At 40.9% G+C, this 23689-nt stretch overlaps 1 protein-coding gene and 1 long non-coding RNA gene across 3 annotated transcripts in view; one reads left to right on the forward strand and one right to left on the reverse strand.

Annotated features, from left to right (window-relative positions):
• Positions 1–1198: 1198 nt before the first annotated feature.
• Positions 1199–22560, forward strand: LOC136432443 (regulator of chromosome condensation-like). The gene is made up of 10 exons (XM_066423740.1): positions 1199–1338; positions 16618–16770; positions 16985–17071; positions 17403–17469; positions 17746–18194; positions 18324–18519; positions 18697–18831; positions 19565–19678; positions 20095–20256; positions 20768–22560. The coding sequence occupies exons 2-10, from the start codon at positions 16633–16635 to the stop codon at positions 20944–20946; spliced, it is 1527 nt and encodes a 508-aa protein (XP_066279837.1). The 5' UTR covers positions 1199–1338; positions 16618–16632; the 3' UTR covers positions 20947–22560.
• Positions 4921–23689, reverse strand: part of LOC136432444 (uncharacterized) — a 29611-nt gene continuing 10842 nt past the window's right edge. For both annotated transcript variants that reach the window (XR_010755530.1, XR_010755531.1), the window contains exons 2-4: positions 17141–17233; positions 8514–8606; positions 4921–6862 (exon numbers count right to left, since the gene is read on the reverse strand). This is a non-coding gene — a long non-coding RNA (uncharacterized lncRNA). The remainder of the gene's footprint in view (positions 6863–8513; positions 8607–17140; positions 17234–23689) is intronic.

A 23689-nucleotide genomic window follows, 5' to 3' on the forward strand; every position in this document is an offset into this window, starting at 1 on the left:
AAAAAAACAAGATGGCCAAAAAGAAAACAAAATATCATGCCATAACAGGTAACAAGTCTTTTATTCTTGAAACTCGTGTGGTAGACTGTTATACGGTATCTGCCTTACCAAATTGGCAATTACACTCGTTACTACCACGCTGATGCTACTTCTACAACTAGCAAACTAGATTCCTCACTAGCGTCAGCTACAACTCGACATGTTTTCCCATTTCCCCTCGGATAGGACGTTGAATTGAGGTCCCGTGATTGAGGAGAGTCACACCTTGAGCACGTAAAATAACCCACCACATCTTTCGAAAAAGAGTAGGGGCATGCCCCGTTGTGAGTGGATCAAAACATTCCGGCCTAAAATTTCCCGAGCAGACTTCGTAACCCCTACTTCTCCTAATGGGTCAGTGAAGTCATGCTTGTCTGGAGCATTGATGTTTCTGACCTAGGGTGAAGAGATGCTGCTACAGTAAGAATAAGTTCAGTGCTAGCACTGAGCGAGTTCGTTAAAAACAAAATTCCCAATCACATATCGAAACGGTACAGCTAGCACAAGCCCACTCCTCTGCAGCACAGACTGCAATATTGTGACATTATGATCAAGCAAGAGATGAACGACATTTCATATAAGATTGCAAACTGTATCGTAAGAATTCTAACAAGTTACTTTTTGATTGTATCAAAGAAAAATTACCATACTTCTAATGTCTAAACAATGGATACATTTATATTTTTGATGCCAGACATCAGTCTACTTCTCTCGTAGACTGCGGTTTTCTCTCAGTGTAAAGAGAAATGAAGTGAACTCTACTACTGAAGTGCACTACAGCCTTCGAAGCTGTAGTACACATCTGTAGTAGACTTCATTTCATTGGCAAGGTATAGGCTGCAGATGAGCATCCTATATTCAATCCAAAGTTTACTTTACTTTATAATATATGTTGTGAATCTTTAGGTACTAGTACTACCTCTGTTGTACATAGTTTCCTGTATATGTTTGTTAAGTCACACGATAGATGGCCCGTACCTGTATAGCCCTTCAAGGCATGAAAGTAAAATAAAGGTCTTTCTTCCATAATTGCAACGTGAAGCAATCACGTGACAGCCACGTGGCACGCGTGACTGTATGCGAACAGGTGTTCTAGTAACATTGGAGAAAGTACTCGAGTGTTCTTTAAGAATCATCTTCGAATGCATTCGAGCAAGATCGTTACTTTGAACTTGTCACTCTATCCTCCGACATTGGGGCGACTACAGGTACAGTTACGACCTCCAAAACATCGCAGCCACACGACCCGTCACCATATCCTCAGAGATCAAGCACATTGAAGACGTCGGGACCTGAACTGTAAGTAGACTGGTTACATATATACTGAGCATATTTTCGTAAGCCATTTGTGATTCTTTTAGGAACAATTCGACTACGGTACACACTGAAATCGACAATGTTGTCCATGTATTGGAAGGTACAAATGTATCCTGAAACATTATTGATGTTAGGACCGATTGAAAGGCTAGAGCGGACTTAGATTTGTCTTTTAAAACTGTCGTGCTAGACATCGTAGTCTACTTCTCTGGTAGACTACACCTTTTTTTAGTGTAAAGAAAAATAAAGTGTGAAGTCGACTACAAAAGTATACTATAGCCGCCGAGACTGAAGTACGCATCTCCTGTAGACTTCATTTATCGCTAACGTTACACTCACGGAGTTGCAGTCTACGACAGAAAACGACTGTAGGATGTCTAGTGCGACAGTTTCAAACTTGTTTTAGTGTAAAGCGTACCTAGTCCGGGTAATATAATCAACGGGGAATGATGTTAAATCAGTATTCGGGTCATTTGTATTTTATCGCGATCGCGATGTAAAGCTAACATTTTTTTCTGTCAAAAGGAAGATTCTTCCGTAAGGAAGGAAAACAAAGTTTTTAAACCCGCTAACGGTGTCATTCGAGAACGTTCGATCGAACAGGTGACGCAAGGACACCTGTTCATGCCAAGCTCCGCCACATGAAAACCCGTTAGAAACGTTCAAATATGCAGCGTTGTGAACGTTAGGTGTCCAAGTCAGTTTTCGGGTCATTTGTATTTTACCGCGATCGCCGAATTTAACGCTATAGCTATGGTCACACTAAACTCACGTCGTACCTGCGATGGGGTTTCTTCCGTCATGACAGCGCCGTACGTCGTACGTTTGGGGAAAACCGGGTGCAATAGTTAACACATACAAAGTGGTGGTCACATAAAACGTAGGTACATCGTACGATGGGTTTTTTGAGTGTACCTAGGTCAATCGCAGGTCAATCGCAGGTAAATCGCACGTAAAAGTAGCCATCGCCGAGCGTCCTACGCCGGAAAATACAGCTAAAGATGATTTTGAACATGTTCAAAATTTTGCTTCCGTCGCCGTACGATTTTTATTGCCCCCAATACAGACTTCACTACGGCCTTCTTTTTATACCAATGAGATGAAAAATGTATACATTTCGACCGTGTTCTGATGGTTTCAGTTTTCCCTGATATTGTCGATGTTGTTGAGACGTGCAGCCACCAGAGCACAGTGGCAACTGGTGTACAGCGCGACCGCTGAAGAGCCTGCTTTCAAGGCTACGATTTTCCACGTGTCAGATCGAGTATCGCGCACAGGTGATGCATACGATTGTTTCATGGCTATACACACGTGGGTTCATAATTAGATCAGACCTCATTCCCTGAAGAACCTACCCAAGGACTTATGGCGTGACGTCTGTATGCTATACTCTGGTGTCACGGCTATCTGAAGCTGGCAGACGCCCGGGAACAGCAGCACAACCAGCAGGACGACCAGAACTGAGTTTTTTTATTGATATCAACGATTGCTTTATGTTGTAAACATATCATCCTGTATCTCTTAACGAAAGAAAGATACTAAAAAGACTGAAACTTTCATTTTGCAGTTAATTGCTGTCACATGCACTTCACTTTCAGAGAAATCCATATATCAGTACATCCCACTGAAGATATGTATCAAACCATAAAGAAATGTTGTGCTCCATGATCAGTTGGAATGTTTTCGTTTCACCCTCGTTTTATATCTTTACTTCTGAGTGGTTGTTTAAGGCAATATTGTGTACATAGGTGTGTTATCATGTAAGATCAACGCAATTCAGAAGTGCATGTATCTGTACGAAATTATATGTACTTCTGTGAGGTTGTTTCAAACAAATAAAGAGTTGAGAAAGATTTGAGATTTGAGAAATTACTGTAACTTTTTTTATAAATTCGAAAACAAAACTGAATAAGGAGGCGTTCTAATACATTAAAAGAATAAGGATGCGATGCAACAAAACGTTATTTTGTCCAAGCCAGTTTGCCCCGGATGTGAAAGGGTGATTTGTAAAGATTATTTCATTAACATATCTTGATATTAAGGGGTGAAAAATAAAGTTACTAGAAGACATATCTTTATGCTTATGCGTCTCTGTTGTCATAAACTAAAAACAACTGAAGCCATCATCAGCGCACATATCTATACATGCAAATCGGCCTATATCATATGGTGCTGCCATGGCAACGAACCCACAGGTTTATTGTAGTACTGTTTCAGATAGACTCTTAGCTGTTTTCCCTCTATGTTTGCCACATTTCCCCCCCCCCCCCCCCGCACATTTCGCATCTCATCCAAACATCCCGGCCTGCCTCCATGCCCCAGGGACAACTTGCCCCCCTGGCCCCAAGTCTCTGTTTTGTAAGCCTGGGTAGCTTTCTCTCATGAGATTATGCAAACATATAGCAGCGCTCACTATGCGCTCGACTGCTTTTGGTTTCTGAAGTAGTCCCCGCCACACTCTCGAGCCAACTCAATCAAAAGTGTGTCGTATTGGCCTAGTAAGGTCCACCGCTGGATCCACGGCCTCGCCCACCATCTCCGTCGCCTTCTCGCATGCTGTCTTTCTTGCAGAACCCTGATGAGGGCTGCCAAAATTACAGCTTGCCTTCCCTGTACTTTATTTAGCTGTATCTGCAGTCACACCAGCCTGATTCTTTCTGGTGGCATCACCATCTTGCAAAGGTCAGATGAAACGTGCACACATATGAGATGAGCGACACGTGACAAATCGCACGACGCCGGAAAGTTTTGAACATCACCCGACGCTCTGCGATAGCTGATTTTACCTACGATTTACCTGCGATTTACCTGCGATTTACCTGCGTTGTACGGGAAATGCATCGTACGTGCATCGTAGGTACGACGTGAGTTTAGTGTGACCGGGGCTTATGTAAACATTCGTCCGTAACGAAGAAAAAAAAACTTCTTAAAACCCGCTAACGGTGTTATTCGAGAACGTTCGTTCCAACAGGTGATACAAGAACACCTGTTCATACAATGCCCTGGCGCATAAACACTCGTTACAAACGTTCGAATATGCTGCAGTTGTGAGCGTTAGGTGTCCACTCGAATCGCAGTTCACTGTAGAAGGCTTTATTTTCTTTTTTTTATGGCGTTATTCGCCGGGTTATGATTTGACTCCGTTACATGGGTGTAAATAGCAGCCTTGTCTAATGACGTCCAGCATCTTTGTTCAGTGGTCTTAAATTACTGTTGACATTCAGATTTCCTGGATCAATGCAACATTCTTATTCAATGTTGATAAGGCCATGTTGATTTGATTATATGGATAACGTCCTATGGAGACCCCAAAACTGATGTGAGCGTACGAATAAAAATAAGTTTGGCAGAAAAAATTGCCTTCATTATGAAATCTACGTGGTCAGGAAGGTTGAACAAATTTAAAACTAAACACACAAGAGTGTGGTATACCGAAATATAGGTTCTCCATTTTGTTATTTTGTACTAGATATCAATAATAGCAACAAAGTAACGTTCTAAACAATGATGATATAGCTTGAAGAATAAGAATGTTGCGTTAATTATTCCATACTCCAGAAAAACTTAGTTTGATATGATGAAGTTTTATTGCAAGTTCATGCCCGTGCGCGAATTGCAAATACATTGTACATTGTAGAAACATAGGGGAAAACATACATGTGTAAGTGAACTGTGACTGAAGTTGTTGTAACAATAGGCTACTATCACTAAATATGATATGATTGACTAAATATGACTGTTTGCTATATCTAGACAGGGTGGGTTTGACTTCTTTTTTGGAGGGCAATGGAAGACGAAAAGTCCCTGTTTTTTCTAGAATTTGTGGGTTCTGTGATTTCAAGAGAAAAGTAGCTTTTTGTTCATCTGTGAATGTGTAAAAGTAGGGGTATTTCCTGGTAACTTGTTTAAACAATTCGGTTCTTTCGTCACGGTTAACTGGACAATTGGAAATAAAATGTGCTTCGTCTTCCACTGCTTTGGACGCACAGTATTTACAAATTCTTTGGCACACTGGTAATCTCTTATATCGTCCTTTCTCTACTTTAAGGGGTGAGTGCTAATTCTTAATTTGCCAAGCGCAACTCAAAATCAGCAAGTTCTAGGTACCTCTCTCTAGTGTATACAGTTTTATAAAATCTCACTTTACCTGTATTGGTACTTAGATTATGAAGGAATGTCTGGATATACATATCAGAAATTCTGGTCCTTATCAGGGTACATACATATTTGGGGTCACAGAGTAAGTTATCGGAGTATAAGACCCCGTTCATACTAGGCTTCGCTGATCCGGATCATATCCGGATCAGTGCTGATCCGGATATATCCCTTTGCGTTCATACCAAGGTTATGCGAATCCGGATCTGCATGATCCTGTCCAAAAACAGATCCGGATATATCCGGCTAGGTGCCACTTGGTTAAGTTAGACAGGTCAAAGGGTAAAGTTTACTACAGTCGAGTAAAGTAAAAAAAGTAACAAAAGTATAGCTGTAGAGTAGAGAAGATTGTTTCGGCCAGGTAGGAGTCCTTTAGAACAGTTCTAAAACGTCTAAAAGTTTGAAACGTTCTTTAGAACAGCGCGTCTTTCTTTAAACATGTCAGGTGGGAATACCCATGTCGCGGCGCTTTGTGCCATCATTAGCTAAGTTGTATAAGTACATTTAATAGGTGTTAAGTGTTAAGTGTGACGTCCAACCAAACAATGTATCCGGATACGCGAGCCGGATTGCGTTCATACCAGGGTTCACCCCGCAGCTGATCCGGATAAATCCACCTCCAGATGTGGATACAATCGTATCCGGATATATCCAGATCATATCCGGATCAGAACCGTTCATACTAGGCTTCGCGGATCCGGATCAGCGCTGATCCGGATATGATCCGGATCAGCGAAGCCTAGTATGAACGGGGTGTAAGAGATATGAGTAACCGCTACAATCAAGGATTTCTTTAACTCGCTGTAACAATATTTTTCTATGACTACTAGTATCGAGTATAGCGTTTCTGGACCTTTCTGTTGGTGAACAGCTTAAAGTATCACAGCGATGTGTCAAGAGGGAATCTGTATCAGCAATGTGTAAAGCCACAATGTGTATTGACTTTAAATACATCTCATAGTTTCAGAGATTGGATCTTCTGTACATGTGCTCAAATAACAAACACTGAACACCGCACTGTCTATATTGTAGAGTATTGTATTGTACATATTAGTGGTTCAGCACCAAAGCCTTCTATTGTGGAGAAAATGTAAGATCACCTTGCATACTGGTCATTATTATATATCACATTGGAAAATCACATAATTTTGTTTTGTCAAATCATTTTCAGGATGTCAGACAGAGGTATGAGCTTTTCTAACACACAATATTGTAATACATTGCCCAAATGTTATCCCTGGAACATATGGCTTTAACACCCTCATAGGTAAAGTTGCCTTGTGGGAGGGAGGTCTGATGTCTTGGTAGTAGAAGTGACTGTAAGTTCCCATGCCATCAGCACTTTGGTGTTCTGTATGGGGCAAGAGAGGTACTATTAGTAACATAGATGCAGATTGGTACATTTTTTTGTGGCCTCCTCTATGCAACTGTGTTATGCCAGTTCATGTTTGCTTCCTTGTATTTCAAGTATTACTTCAACCTTTTAAAGGCATCCAGAGCATTTTATGTGGCTTGAAAACTGGAAATATTCTAGTTGCTGTAATCTTTATGAAGTTGACATTTAATACCACTGTTAACCACATTTGCGTGATAATTACATATTAAAAGCGCTCAAAAGCCGCGCGAAAATAAGCTACATGATCCCTTTACTTTGACGCGCCTAGTGTAATTAGACTGAAACAGAACGCAAACCGATTTTCGTCAGTAATGGACCATTCCCATCAAACACCATATAGAACCCCCTGTTCTATTTGGAACACCTCTGTCAAAAACAGCGCTAGTAGGACAGAAATAACAAGCAGGGTATGTATATCTGTGACAGATTTCTCACTGCATAGGCTACATGAATGTTCAGGAAAAAACGAAATGAAAAAGAAAACACATCAGGCACTCAAAGGGGACAGAGCTTGTAACACATTGCCAACTACTACTAATGTTAAGTCCACTAGTTCCATCTCTTTTGTACTTGTGTGATTGTGATTCTGGTGTTCGACTGGAACGGTCCATTCTCGGCAAGTTATGACGACGTGACATCACATTCCAAGAGGTGGGAAAATTTGACAGCGCTTGGATTTTCTATCAGTGCTCACCACACAACGACATCGCATCTCTGCTCCTTGAATGTCGATATGTAATCATGACACAGTGTTATTGAAACTTACTATGTGTAGAAATGACTAGAAATGTGAGTTTTTTAATCTGAGTTATAACAGGATTCTGGGTAATAATATGGCGGCGGGAAAATACACACGCCGTAGGTTGTAGCAACAAAGAGGAGTTTAGATGACTGATCACACTTAGAATCAAGTTGCAGGTTAGCAAAATAGATTGTAATAAGTTGTCTTGTAAATAATTGTGTTTAGCAGGAAGCGGATGTGACATTTGTGTTATAAACCAGCCAACAACCGTGTAGTGTGATTCTCCCACAAGCCCCCAGACTCTGTCACTAAGGGACGGAGAGTTTTTGACGTCGCCAACTTCTAATGCATCGGGTTATCGAAGCTTTTCAGCCGGTGTTCTGAATATGTTAGTCTATCCGGTTTGCATTGCTGGCGTTATAACTGATTTTGCATCTAGCACATATCCCTAAAATACACCGTTTCCAAAAATGGCGAATTTAAATACCCCGCAAATTTATGTTACCCAACGTTAGTGTATCATAAGGCCACACCAATCTAATTTCTTGGTTAACAGATTTTTTTCTTAAATTTTAGCCAAACAAAATCATGAAAACAGAAGGCTGTGGTGAAAACTTGCACCTGACCCTGTTCAGTCCCTGAAATTGTGTGCACCAAAGTACAAACTTAATCCTCTGAGATTCTGTTTTCCTGTTGATTTTCCAATCTAGCATTTTTTTTAAAATTCTGTTAACCAAGAAATCAAATTGGTGTGGCCTAAACAAAAGAAAATGCAACTAGTGAAACAGATGACAACCAAAGATGAGGGAGACTGCTGGTAAAACAAGTAGTTATCCAATACATAAAGGTCAACATTATACTTACATTTGTCCTGTAGTTAAGGGAACCAGGTTTCCCCCTCCTCTTTCTTTGGCGCTTTTGTTATCTTCTTCATCTCCCTGGGGATTTTCTTTGTTGCTGTTGAGGGCAAATGCATGGTTAGAAAACTTAGAATTGAGATTTTGTCCCTCCGAACCCACAGTGACTTAATCTTATGGATAACATACTGTGTAGATTATAATTTTCTTATCTGTGTGTGTGTCCACCCATCTAATACCTCAAAGAGCCTTTTCTATTTGTGGTGGCAGGGTGAGGAAAATCAAATTGATGCATTTACAAATATAACCCATAACATCAAGTGAGTATGATTTAGACTGAAAAAAAATGTTCAAAAGCAAAAATAAAAGTCTACCCAAAGTTATTTTGCATGCCATGCCAGATATCATTAGAGATTTTTAACCCCTTCTCTCGATACAGTTGTCGTGTGCTCCCTCCACAACTTTCAGTCCTAACATGGGAGGAAAACATTTGGCAAAGTAAAAAAAGTTAATTTTGCTTGTTTCAAAATAACAACTAGTTATGATTCTCTCTGATCATCAAAGCATATCCATTCGCATCTAGGATAGGTAACAGCAGACATTTCATAGTGGTATGAGTGAAAATTCTGAATTAAGAAAAAAGATTATCTTTTCCTTCTAATAATGACCGTATAACATTATCAAAGGCCCAATTTACACTTGTTTTTTTAAACTGTAGGACTACACATCGTAGTCTACTTCTGTAGTACACTTAACAGCTTCATGTCTGCTTTACAGTCAATGACAGGAAGCCTAGCCAGACACCCACTGTCAGTGAGTGTAGTGACCTTTTGTGACTTTTGAAAAATTGTGGGAGGGAATTTCAGCATGGTTTTTATTTGTGAAAAGGTAGGGGTTTATCTGATGCGAAATACCAAGGAAAAGGGCCTGACAGCTCGGTTTTACTGTGACAACTAGAGAATGACCGCACTGATGACTCGAAATGGAACACGCGTTTAGTTCGTCTTATGTCAGATCGAACACGGTTGTTGCCTTCGAAGTGTAGTTGACTACCTCTGTACTATAGTTTCGCTTTGCACCCAAAGTCTCGCAGAACCTCCGCCAAAGTGTACTACTACAGCGTTGAAGGGTGTACTCTGTAGTAGAATTCTGTAGTAGATAACGCTTTATTTCTTTTTACACCCGGAAAAAAGCTGTAGTCTACTACTGTAACAGAAGTAGGCTACGATGTGTAGTACTACAGTTAAAAGAACATTGTAGTGTAAATTGGGCTCTTTTTAAAACACATGGCGATATAATTACATACTTTATTACATAAACATTTCTGCATGATATCTGAGGCGTATTTAAAAGTATCCTGATTTGATATTGTCTTAATAATATCTCTAATGTCAAGCTGAATTGATTTGAACAGAGACTGATGCTCATTTTCATACTATACATGTAGTCTAGTAAGAAATGCATTTCATCTGCAATATGAGAGTTATTACAAAATTTACATAATCTATTAGGGGTACCGCTATACCTTCCAAATTATACATGTAATGGATGGTCACTGATACGAAGTTTACACATGGCTGTACGATTCTTGAAATTTGGAATGTTTAAATCTTTGTCATACATCTCTTTGAATGTTTTGTTGTCAATGTTGCCTTGATTTCCTCCTTGGCCCTTTGTTTGTAATGCTGAATTGAATTTTTGGATGAACATATCTTTCAATCTTTGTCTTATAGTTCATGAAGATGGAAGGGTTTGTTAATATATTCGTGTGTAAAAAGACAGGCATAGCCAGATTCCCTTAAACTATCTTCATGTTCCACAACCAACAGGGTATTTTACTTCTTACAACTGAAGGTCTTTTTGTACATTTGTAAGCTTCATACTGAAGACTTTCCATAGGAACATTCAGAACTAAACTATAATTAGTAACTATACATACTACAACACGTTTCAATCCATAGGGGAAAGCGACCGAGTTCAGCTCTACCATGTTTACTGGCATAATTACTAGGCGTTTCTTCTTACTCCTAGGATAATTGTTTACAAAATTTCAAGTGTGTTTGTTCAAGCGGAGAGTTATCATTCAATTTGCTATTACACCACATTTCTGCTCCATATAATAATATAGGAGCTATACATTGATAAAATAACTTAGAGTAGACTAATATGGGAGCCTTAGTGTCTCCAAGAGTACATTTGATGCTGAATAGCGCTCGTAGAGCCGTCTTTTGTAGCGCTTTCATTGCTGTGTTAAAGCTACACCCGGCTGTGAAGACAACACTTTTTAAAAAGTAAGAATAAGAAGAAACCACTTTGATGCTTCTGGAGAATAATTGAAAGCTAAGTTTTGAAAAGATGTATCATTTTTAGGTGAATATCAATGATCTTTGTTTAATACCTTCGCCGAGAAGGTTATGCATAGGGTAGCCGGTAGCGTTTGTGTGTGTGTGTGTGTGTGTAACGACCAGCATACTGTAATTCTTGATTTGTTAACTGTAACTTAATTTTAGCTGATTTAACGGTCACTAGTCCACAGCTAAGATTTCATCATCACAAATTTTTGATCACTAATATTTGAGACAGTAATGTTTGTTCCCACCCCCCCCCCGCTAAAATTAAGTGCCGTGACCTACTCCATTTTCCCCAAACTGCTATATTTTCCTGCCGCTATATTAAAGTGATTTACAGTAACTCGAGAAGGTTTCAATGGATTATCTTGATATTTGGTACGTGGGTAGGTCTTGATTAGATTTTGGGTGGCCTAGCGTCTTGTTACGGTACTGCAGCAGAACTTCCTGTTTTGATATCTCGTGTTCTGGACATGCTATGGTTCTGATTTTTGAGTGGTTGATACCTATTTGGACAGTTTTGGCCCCCTAGCAGCTTTTTTGAACTGCAGGAGCAGGTTTTGCTTCAGACTTTGAAAGGGAATAACTCAAGAAGGGCTTGATGGATGGTCATGATATTTGGTAAGTAGAGAGCTTGAGAGATGATGTAGATGATTAGATACTTATTATGCAAATCAGTATCTAATTTGCATAATTAATGAGGAAAGTCTATACATCCGACAAATTCCATGATAGGACTCTCAAAAATGTGACATATGTAACTGAGGAAGAGAGAAATATTAATAGATATCAACTATGCAAATGAAGACCTCATTTGCATAATTAATGAGAAAATACTCAAGATGGGCTTGATGGATGGTCATGATTTTTGGTATGTTGATAGCTTAGTACGTGATGCTTTGTATGATTGGACGATAATTATGCAAATCAGAGTCTAATTATTTCGTTATTTGGGTGAAGACGATCAACTGGTATGATTTATAATTAAGGGTTAATGACCCGCCCCGAGGTTTATATGGTGTCATAACGCCTGGTCAGGTGCTATAACCATCGAATAAAACCACCGAGTGAGCGAAGCTATGTGAGGGGTAAAACCCCTCACATAGCCTATTCAAACTGACCCATATATTCTTAATTTTCGCCGGGTAAAACCCCTCACATAGCCTATCCAAACTGACCCATATAATTAAGAGAGACAAATCTCTGTATAATACATAGATTCTTTATTTGGACAAATCCCTGTATAATACAGAGATTCTTTATTTAGTACTATACATGTCAAATCAATCCAATGTACATACGATCTTTATATAATCCAATGTAAACAAGTTGTAACTTGTCTTATTGTTCTAGACACGTAGACTTTATATCGGGCGGTATAATTGTAAATTTCTGTTCAATTTTCACAATTCCTGACGCCTGATTGTTAAACGCTTTGTTGGCTGTGGTAACAACAATCAAGCATGTTTACATCTCCTTTCATGATTTGCTTGTAGTTTCCCGGGATAATTTTTGCTCAAGCCGGAAAATAATCCCACAGAAGCGTACACGTATCTTGCTGAGATCCTTGTAGGTAGAAACTTGTAAGAATTTTGGCGATTTTGACCGTAATTTTTTCGATGCCAACACATCGGTTTACGTGACATGGGGAGGGGGGCGTGTTTAGTGCGTGTCACGTTTGTTTTGAACACGGCGACATCAATTTGCCGGCAATATCTTTAATTTTCGCCGGGTAAAACCCCTCAGAAACGTGAACATACCTTCCTGGGGTCCCCCTGGGTAGAAACTGAGGAGTTCGGCGGCTTCATGGGCGATTTTTTCACTGCCAAGATTAGCTTGGGGAGATACGTTAGCCTGGAATCCAAACCTATTTTAGCTCCCGAGTCTCCTCTCCGCAAATTTGCGCCAGTTTCTCGCCCCTGAACTCCTTCCGCATGTTCCTGGGCGTCTTCCCCAGCTTCCCATGACCCGAAAACTGACTCTAAGTCGGCGTCTGACAGTTCCTCGACGAAAAACTGTGGTACTCTTATGGCGGACGTTCGAACGCGTTCTGCGAACGATCGTCTGGGCCGGTTCCACTTTGACGGTGGGGGTGTGAAAAATATTATTTTTAGTCCTTCCGTTTGAATTTTACTTGAATTGAATTTTTTTCCTTTTTTCATAACTTTTTCATGTATTCTAAGGACATTTGGGGGAATTTTAAGACAATAAAGATATTTTAAACAAGGTTAAGAAAAAGATTCATCAAAAAGATACCCCCATCTACAAAATGCAACGGTTTTGTTATGGCATCACGTCAATCAGTGGTGTGTTATGGCGTGATAACAGACCACTTATTGTGGGCAATGGAGGCTTCTGATTGGTCGACACCATCTGGCCATGTGATAATTGATCAGAAACACTCCTAATACGTCAGTCATAATGGTTAAAACAATTTGGCGAAGGTTTGAGGTCGTGGAACTCTAGTTTTAGATAGGTTGATGGTAAGTTTCCACTTTTGGCAATACCTTCCAAGGGTATCTATTGCGTTTTGCAGTCCTTGTATGCAGACCAGTCCTTGCATAGAGCTAGAAGGGAAAAGATTGAAGAGGACAATACATGCTCGCATGGCGTTAAACAGGCAGAGAAAAACTTACAGACTAGAATGCATTTTTTTTTCAAAGAGCTGAATAGTGATATTTCTTCCCATGTGTTGAACATTTGGCTCTGTCGGCACAGTACTAAGATAAATAGGTTTTGAATAAATTGGATGATAATTGGTCATGTTACGTTACTTAAAAGTGTTAATCCCGTGAAAAATGGCACTGTTAGTAATGTGCTACACGTATCGTCCGCTCAGATCACCAAGAATTCATCTGTTAAGGATATGGAGGTCAGATTGGAAGCATAAGTCGCTTAGGTTTTTTCAAAATGCATTGAGTGGGCTTTTGTCAGTGAAGTTTTGCGGGATATTCACCTGAGAAGTTGTATTTACATTTAAATCAAATTGTCAATGTTGTCTTGATACTTCATAGTCTAACCAAGGAGGTTAACCTCCTTGCTAACTTGGTCTATCAAGGAGCCTATTCTGCTATGATCTATGAATACTGTCAGTACTGGACTAATCATAAACAAATACTGGACTTATCATAAACAAAATCATGCATAAACATTTAATCTTGAAGAAAAATTCTCTTGTCACCACTTGGCACACTTCCAGGCACAAATACAGGACTATGATGAGAAAAAGCAGACTGCTGCAATATCTGTTACCGTTGATTCATAAATTCTTGGAAACTTGAAAGCATTTTCCATCAATTTTAGCTCTCTCTGTTTACTGACTTTTAGTGCATTTTGTAGAACTGAATTTGAAAAGCGTATCAACCCTGGTTGACCTTAAACCATATGTTATCTCAATATTAACAAGAGTTCTACGACCTCATACCTTCGCCAAATGTTTTAACCGAAATATGACTGATGTATTAGGAGTGTTTCTCATCAATTATAAATCATACCAGTTGATCGTCTTCACCCAAATAACATAAGTTGTCCAAGGTATGAGCTTAACAAAGAATGTTATGCTTACATTTAACAATTATGCAAATGAGGTCCTTATTAGCATAATTGATTCAATGGCGTTCACAATCACACAACTTCCAAATGCCACAAGTATGAAATTGCCGTCCGCCATTTACTAGTATGGAATTATAGTAGTTTCTCATTAATTATACAAATTAGGCCTACATTTGTATATTTTCTATCTATCAACATTCCTATCTTTCTTGGTTACAAATGTCACATATTTGAATAGTCATATCATGGAACACAGCGGGTTTTTAAAATAGTCTCATTAATTATGCAAATAAGAATCTGATTTGCATAATTATCATCCAATCATACAAAGCATCACGTAAGCTATCTACATACCAAAAATCACGACCATCCATCAAGCCCATCTTGAGTTCTAGTATTTTCTCATTAATTATGCAAATGAGGTCTTCATTTGGATAGTTGATATTTATACATATCACATCCACCCTTCATCAAATACTTCTTCAGCAATACATATCCATACTCTTAGTGCACACTTCCACACAACCTCCATGTACACCATACCTCTATCCGTTTGTAATGAATACTGTTACCAGGGCTAACCCTTTGTAATAGCCTTTGGCTAGTTGGGTAGCCCTGGCTGTACTTTTTACAGCCAAATAAATCAAATCAAATCAAACCTCTTCCTTCCCAGATATAACATAGTTAACTCACCTACCCTGGACACCGTCCTATTCCCATGCTGTGACACACGAGTACTGATGGTTCTTCCTGATGTAAGGCAGTGTATATCCAATTTTGGTCTGCTTCCACCAAATTCCACACCACTTTCTGCTGCTACCTTTTCCATACCACTGCCTACTGACTGACAAGCCAATTTGTCACAGCAACTAGGGTTTCCTGCCTCCCACATGACAACTACCACCCCTACGACCCCTACCACTTATCCTTGACCCCTCGAAACAACACCGGCAACACGTCCCAGCCAGAGTACAATACTCTAGCATACAATATAACACATTTTTACACTTTTCTCGTTAATTATGCAAAGCACTTCGCCCAAAATCTAATCATCTTGAGATTTCCCATATACACACCGACACACCAACTACGACAACAAACCATCCAGGCGTTCTCGACTTATCGTGTTCACTAAACAGACACACAGACAAGCATCAACGAATAACCTTCTTGACGAAGGTAATAATAATATCATGATCATAATCTGTTTTATGATCATAAACTGTTGATGCTAGTAATCCAATACCAATTGCCAATTACATGTAACCCCAAATCATTTTCACCGGTAATTAAGATAAACTCCAGTTTACAATCCCCAATAGATTAAAAGATCAACGTAAAGCCTCTCACAATCAAAAACGGTATCGCTCAAATCTGGGATTTTCAGAAACGAGGCATTTAGGGATATATCCAAGATGCATCATCAGTGTATCATCATACATACAGCCAGAAATGCAAAGTTGACAGACTTATGTATTCAAACACTGTCTAGAAAGCATTGATAACCATGCATTTGAAGACGAAGTAGTCCCATATTGGAACGTTTGGCCTCATCATGGGAAATTTGTACTACACTGTTGTTCACTGGATTATTTTGGAAAATTGCCATAATTCCACTCACCGTTGACCACAATTATTCACCAGACAAAAAGTATTAATACAAAGCTTTTTATGCTAAGCAGCAATTCAACTCACATGTGTTCAATCATCAAAAAAACTTTTAGCTGCCACTAACTCATGAGCACTGTGATGTAAATCTGGTGCCGCGCTGCCATTTTCCTACTTAGAAGCAATGAGTGTCTGCGATTTGACCCTAGACCTTTCACTTTTGTCAAACTAAAAGATGAAATGCACGCAGAATATATTACAGATCTGTTGCCCTTCAAACTGATTATTTGTATTTTACAAATACACGTAGCTATATTCTTCCGTTACCGCCCCATATAGAAAGTTGTACAAGATTCATTGACCGGACTCGTCTGGATTGACTTAACCTGATGTTCTACTGACGCAACAAAATGTGGATATTTTGCTTCCGAAGTGCTGCTGCATAAGATATGGCGCTTATTTTCTTTAACGCCATTTTGTTATGTTTAAGTCAATACTGGTGTTTTATAATGAGGAAAGCCATGTGTTATTTTCTGCTACGTTGATGGACATATTTCAAACAGAGGTATCATGTGGTCTGACCCCCTGTATGTTTGCATCTAGTTTCGCCGAAGCAGGATGTTGACCCCTGAGCAAGTACACAAAATGGAGGAGCTTTGGAGGAGGGGGTTGATGAAGATCAGCTCCCACTGCCCCCGGCTGTGTGCTCTGGTAGACGAGGCTGTGGGGGCTGGTCTGAACATGGATCAGATCAGGGTGAGTTGACTTCTACACTGTAGATGATCATTTTCACGCATCTGCCACCTAAGAATCATCCGTGAGAGATTTAAATTTTGTCATGTACATTGTGTATTATGGTATACTGTAACAGTTCTCCATTGCTTTTATACACATATACACTGCAATGGATCGCATTTGAACAAGCAACACCAAACTAAATGTATCAATTGCATTACTGTCATACCTATAGTACTTCCTAAAGAAAGCCCGAGCTGATACAGGAATGAACACTTGGGAGCATGAGGACATCGACAGGGAGGTGCTTATCGCCATGACCGTAAGTAAATAGACCTAAGCAATGCTGACAACATCGAGGACTAGTAAGTACACATCCATGTTCACTTACCAATGGGAGGGAGTGTCTTCACCAAGTTTTTTTGAGCCTTTTCTGTACATTTTTTGGGGACACCTCAGGGGCAGAGCCTGTCAGGTACCATTTCTGTACAAACAGAATGAAATGTGCATTAGCAAACGTGCAGAAAAGACTTCAAAATCATGCCCACAGATTCATCTGCTTGGAGTTAAGTTATTTTGTAGATGACAAAAGAATGTGAACTCCATCCACAATCTACGAGTAGATTTTGACAAATGTTTTTGTGTTCCTGCAGCTCGAGGAATTGAGGGTCAGGCGAGGCATCTCCCTCCAGGACGAAGTCAACATCTTGGCTTTGACTGGTAAGTTTCTCATCAAGTATGGCAAAATGTCTTTAAGCATGTTGCATAATACATTGCACACAGTACAACAATGAGCTTCAAGTTGTCATTTTCAGACAAAATCAATTTTCTTTTTTATTTGTGAAGAACATAATAGTAAATAAATTTTTTAAGTTTCTTTTCATTTTTTTCATCTCTTATTCATACACCTTTATTTTCTTTGTTTTGACTTGTTTTAATTTATCTATATTCATTTTCTTTAACTTGAATAAAACTTTTTATCTCACTCAACAACAGGTTCACAGAAAACGGGTTCGCAGCCGCGGGCCGCGTCGCCTTCTGAGCCGCAGGAAGCGTCCTCCGGATGCCCTCCTCTGACTCCGCGGCCAGCTGGCCAGCCCCTTTCCTTTGGGGAAGGGAACGACTGTGGCCAGCTTGGTACGCTGGATAACGAGGAGCGGCTCCTGCCTACCCCGGTGGCCTTACCCGCTGGTAAGATCATCGTGGACGTGGCCGCCGGGGCAATGCACTCGGCGTTTCTAACGTCCGAGGGAGGACTGCTTACTTGCGGCCTTAATGATGAAGGCGAGCTTCTAAGGCCCACCGCACAGGAAGAGGACTGCCTCGGGGCGGCCTCCACGTCCCTCATCCCGGCCGGACTGGTAGTGGCCGAGGTGTCTTGTGGCGGTAGTTTCACTGCCGTCCGGGACACTCTCGGCCGCGTCTTCTGGGCCGGTCAGTTGAGGGTAAGTCTAATGATCCGTTTTACTAGTTTGAGATGGACTTTCTTTGCATTTTGTTTAAATACAGCCAGCCTTATTCATGTGCAATACTATGTAGATATGGTTACATCTGTTTCTCCCACATTTGTGCAGGACAGCGGCGGGGTCTTTCATGACATCGGGCCCCGTCTGGTGGAGGTCCCCCTGTGGGCCCCAGCAACTAAGATCTCTGCTGGCGGCGACCACTTGGCAGTCCTCGTTGGCCATAAGATCGCGACGTGCGGGGCTGCGAGCCATGGCCAGCTAGGCAGGATGAGAGCACGCCAGGCCAACAAAAGAACATCAAAGAGTGAGTACCGCATGTACGTTTACAGTCGTATGGACTTTTACACTCTGAGTAGTACCATTCGTCATCTGTGTCACCTGGCACAGTCTCTTGCTCTATTTCCTGAACCTGTTGGCATGGTGGTTTCACTTACAATCCATGCAGCAGTTGTGAAATATAACGTCTTATGTTTTCCTACAGAGGCGTCTCTCATCCTGTCCCCCTGGACCACAGCCGCCAAATTCACCGACGTCTGCTGCGGTGACTGCAACACCCTTGGTCTTACCGCAGCAGGCGACGTTTGGGGCTGTGGTGCCAACCACCAGTATCAGCTGGGTAAGTCACTTTAATTTTCCAACACAGCCATTATGCCCCTGTCACACTTGTGCGTATATACAAGTCCGCATGAGTTGCGTGTTAACATCTTTTTGGTTTAGGTTAAGTTTGCAACCGAAGAAATGATTTCTTTGGTTTGATAACTAGACTGCTCAACGGTTGGTCAAAGTAGAAAACAACTTCCTCCCCGCAAAATTTACTTCAACCAAAAAAATGTTACTTCGGAACTCACGCGCACTCGTATATACGCACAAGTGTGACAGGGCCCTTAGATTTAAAACTGCTATTTTTGGTTGGAGTGATATAAGAAAGTGATCAGAAGTATGCATACAAATTTTAAACAATAGGATATAGGAGATTCTTTGTACACAACCAGGTATTGTTCTCACCTGCTAACATTTCGATGTCTAGCAGACACCTTCTTTAGAGCTTCTGGCTGGAGTACTGCTTCTCACCGCTATAAGTAGCGGATGTAGGTGGCACTTTTGCGGTGAGAACACTGTCCCAAACGTGGCTAAGTTTGTATCCCCACTTGTCTCGGTTCATCACCGATGAGAAGCAGTACTCCAGTCAGAAGCTCTGAAGAAGGTGTCTGATAGACATCGAAACGTTAGCAGGTGAGAACAATACCTGGTTGTGTACAAAGAATCTCCTATATCCTAGATATTCTACCAACCTGATGAAATTATTTTCAGAAATTTTAAACAATGTCATGTTTTTTTTTTTACAACAGCGCTGGAGGGGCCTGGGATCATCTGGACCCACACACGGATCCCGGCCCTTTCCCGGCTCCAGCTGGTACAGGTGGCCATGGGGGAAATGCACGGGGTTGGCCTCAGCTCCTCAGGTAAACCTACTTCTTCATACTAACATTCCATCTGCCCTTGGTTTTCTGGAGTGAAGACATTATCTGTGATCACTGAGACTGTTACCCCTAGGCTTATATGCTGTATTCCTTCCATATCTAAGGCCCAATTTACACTTGTTCTTTTAACTGTAGTACTACACATCGTAGTCTACTTCAGATCTGTAGTACACTACAGCTTCACATCTGCTCTACATCCACTGACAGGAAGCCTAAGCCTAACCTTTGCCAAAGTGTAGTACTACAGCCTCTTTCTACACGAAGAAAAAAGCTGTAGTCTACTACGATGTGTAGTACTACAGTTAAAAGAGCAAGTGTAAATTGGACCTAAGTTATCCTTTGTATACATCGTAACTAGTGCATCCCTGACAGACTCTCTTTTCCTGTTTTGGACTCAGGAGCCGTTTTCTGCTGGGGCGACCGCTGTGACGGACAACTGGGGGACGGAACGATTGACCAACAGGAACCGAGCGTCACCCCCCTGGTTGTCCAGGGCCTGCCAAATAACATCAGGCAGGTCGCAGCGGGCCCCAGACAGTCCTACTGTTGGACCAGTCAAGGTTAGTCTCATACACACCTTGTCAAGTTGTTTGTAACTCAGAATAGTATTAGATAGAACGTAATTAACTGACAGTGTCCCACTGTGCTGTGATTCCTGTTAGTTACACATCTGATGGGTAACAAGGTTCTCTATTCACAACCGCAATATATTACCATCGAAGCTAACGTTTTGTGATAGTCATCAAAACGTCGGCAGCGATTTTATATATCATGGTTGTGAATAAAGAACCTTGTTGTCAACTGATTTTCCAGCCTGTTTGAAATACTGTAAATACAGAAATGTTCGCGGTGGTTTTATGTTCGCTGTTTACGCGGCGACCGGTTCACTGCGAACTTAAAACCACCGCAATACTGTAGCGGTATGTGACTATAGCTCTGCCGCGAACTTAAAACTGCCGCAAACACTCCGTTTTTGCTTTAGCGTGAAATAAAAACCATGCAAACTTAAATGCATTTACAATATACTGTCAGATGCCCTGTCAGATGTTTGTGTTTCCTTATTTTCTGCAGGCCATGCATACGCCTGGGGATCTGGGGGCTCCGACCAGCTTTGCGTCGGAGACCAAGTGTACGCCAAGGAGTCCCCGTTCCCCATGGTCGGACTGCGCGCCCCCATCCTCAAGATCGCTGTGGGCGCGCAGCATGCTATAGTCCTGGTAGGTGTTCCTCCTGCTCCCAGCTCCACATAGTCACACAGACCGTGGATGATAGTCACGCAGACCGTGGATGATAGTCACGCAGACCGTGGATGATACTTTATCAACAGAAGATTTAATGTCTCTTTGCACAATGTACTTCAAGTTAAACATCAGTGCATGACCCAGACTGTCAGAACAGTACACTCAGCTCCTAAAAGTAAACTCATGTGCAGTTACCTGACACTCGGCATGCTACCGTAAAATCCCTATTTACGTACGCACTTTTAAAACTTTTCAAGTCCTCCAGGCCAACGCCAAAGTCGGGGTTCGTACGTTAGGAGGGGTTCTTCCTCGGAAAAATCGCATATCAGCTTGAGAGTACGGTACATCTTCATGCAAATGAAGTGTGGAATACTACCACACAATCAGTAATAAAGAATAAATAATACATATATTTAAATTGTTTGACATTTTCTACCCAGAAACATTTCGTCAGTAACCCTTTAAGTCGGTAAATATCATCAGAAGGATGAGATGTCAACCTCTAACTATCCACCGAAATGCTGGAGAGGGGGTGCGTACGTTAGGAGGGTTTTTCCCCTGAACGTTTCAACTCACTGATGAGTCAGGCCCGCAATCGTCTCCAAATCGGGGATGCGTACGTTAGGAGAGGTGCATAGTATATTACGTAAATAGGGATTTTACGGTAAATACGGTCTTGTTCACATTTGCAAGATGACAAGCAAAGAGGTACAAGTATATTCACAATTGTTTCCATAATATGTACAAGTCATGTATACAAGGGCGTTTGATCGTAAATAGTATTGGGTTACAATCACATTAGATAGATGTTTGAAAATGAAACAACACAAACCTTATGCAAATTTTTGGAATATGTTTCTGGGACGCTTTTCGTGAGTTTCTCATTAGAAGAAGAAATTAAAGAAAACTGAGGCCAGAGAGGATCAAACTATATTTGGCTATATTTTCGCAGTGTTATTAGATTCTGTAATACAATGGAAACTGGTAAGCGTGCATGGATGGTAATGAAAAGATAGAAAAGATTATGTATCATAATTGATAGTGCTTTTTTAAATGTAAATCTTGCAAATCTCAAGTTAATCTTTCTGCCGCAAAATACATTAATCTAATTTCAAAGTATCTTTCATAATTTTCTTTCAGTATTTCATGCGTTCAGTTTTATTAAATGTATATCAGATTCTACTGTTTGTAAATATATGTAGCACACTTTGCTGGCATGTACAACTCACTTGCTCACTATATACCCGGTTTATTGCCTGTTGTTCTCCGCCATATAAGAGTTAGATGTGCTTGCACATACTATTAGATAGATGTGGAGGCTTCATGACTTCTGGCCTGGTTTAGATGCCTCAGTCTTTTGGGTTGGCATTGTGCATGTTAAGAAGAGGAAGGTCTTCACAAGTATGATCGATACCAATTTAGTGCAATGAGTAAGTTTACATTATAGGTACATGTAGATGTTGGAAAAAGAAAACGATGCAAACCACACTTTTCGGACAGTGAATTTTTTTATGATACACAATCATGTATTGTACATTTAACCTTTTGTTATTAATACCATACTTTCTGTGATGTCACCATTAAATAAATGCTTCACTCTGCATGAGTCTAACTTCAAAACTAGACATTGTTTCACATGTCCCTTATTTTTCCACCCCACATACTGATTCCGTGTTCAAAGCTGGACATTCACATACATATATCAGGCCAAAAAGTAGTTTCTTATTGTAGATTACGGTCTCTCACTATAGAAGTAGAGTCAGTATACGGAGCGAACTGTCCTTTATCTCAGCTTCATCTCTTAAAATCCACGTACATGCTTTAAAGCCAAAGTTAGGGCACAGCAGTCTAGCTACGGTTATTACGTAGCCCGCACAGAAATCACACCCAACCTCATCTTCTTTGACTTCTGCACCCAGCATTATTTCAGTAAAGCCCCCCTCCCCTCACTGGACCCGCGGCACGCTGTCGGCGTCTGTGGCTGATAAAGCACGAATTTCATCGACAAATATTAAAAGGAATCTTTTTAAGCTTTGTGTTTTTTGTTGTCTTTTTGGTCATACTTGTACGTTTTGAATGAAATTCCCATAATAAAGTCAAGGGTAACACAAATCCAGTTTAGAACGCAGCGACGACGCCTGCGTGCCGCGGGTCCAGTGAGAGGGGGGCTTAAACCTTTTGTCTGGCTGTTGGTGCACAGACGCCATCACCCTGATGCCCTGAGCTTGTCTGTTGCTGCATCTGCTAAAAGTACATTTACATGACAAATCTGAGGTTTTAAAGGTGACACTGTGGGAAACCAAGTGTCCAACTAGGTGAGCCCAGCCGTACAGACGGCGGATGTCGCAATTCTGAGGACGGCACGAGCAGAGGTCGAAGGTCGCTTCCTCAGCGTAATTCCCTACGATTGGTCGACTGACCAATCCTACCATGTTGAGTCACACACAGGGCACTGTTTGGGATTGTTTATCACCGGGGCTGTACCCTGAGGTTTATGTCATACCCGGGCCGCAAAAACACACGATATGGGCGTTCTGGACAGGGTGATAACTTTGGGTTATTTTGCACACGGGATTCCATAGGATATCTAAAATACATTTCGAGTGTGCTGAGTGCCCCACTATCGAAAATTCGAATATTGGATTTGATCGTTTGAATGAGCAGTTTGTTCGAGGACACCAACTTGTCTCAACTTCTGGCGATTTCGCATTGAAATGTGTGTTTTCTCGGGTGAGTATGACATATTTTCTAC

This window comes from Branchiostoma lanceolatum, chromosome 4, assembly GCF_035083965.1.
Source record: "Branchiostoma lanceolatum isolate klBraLanc5 chromosome 4, klBraLanc5.hap2, whole genome shotgun sequence".
NCBI classification, from domain to species: Eukaryota; Metazoa; Chordata; class Leptocardii; order Amphioxiformes; family Branchiostomatidae; genus Branchiostoma; species Branchiostoma lanceolatum.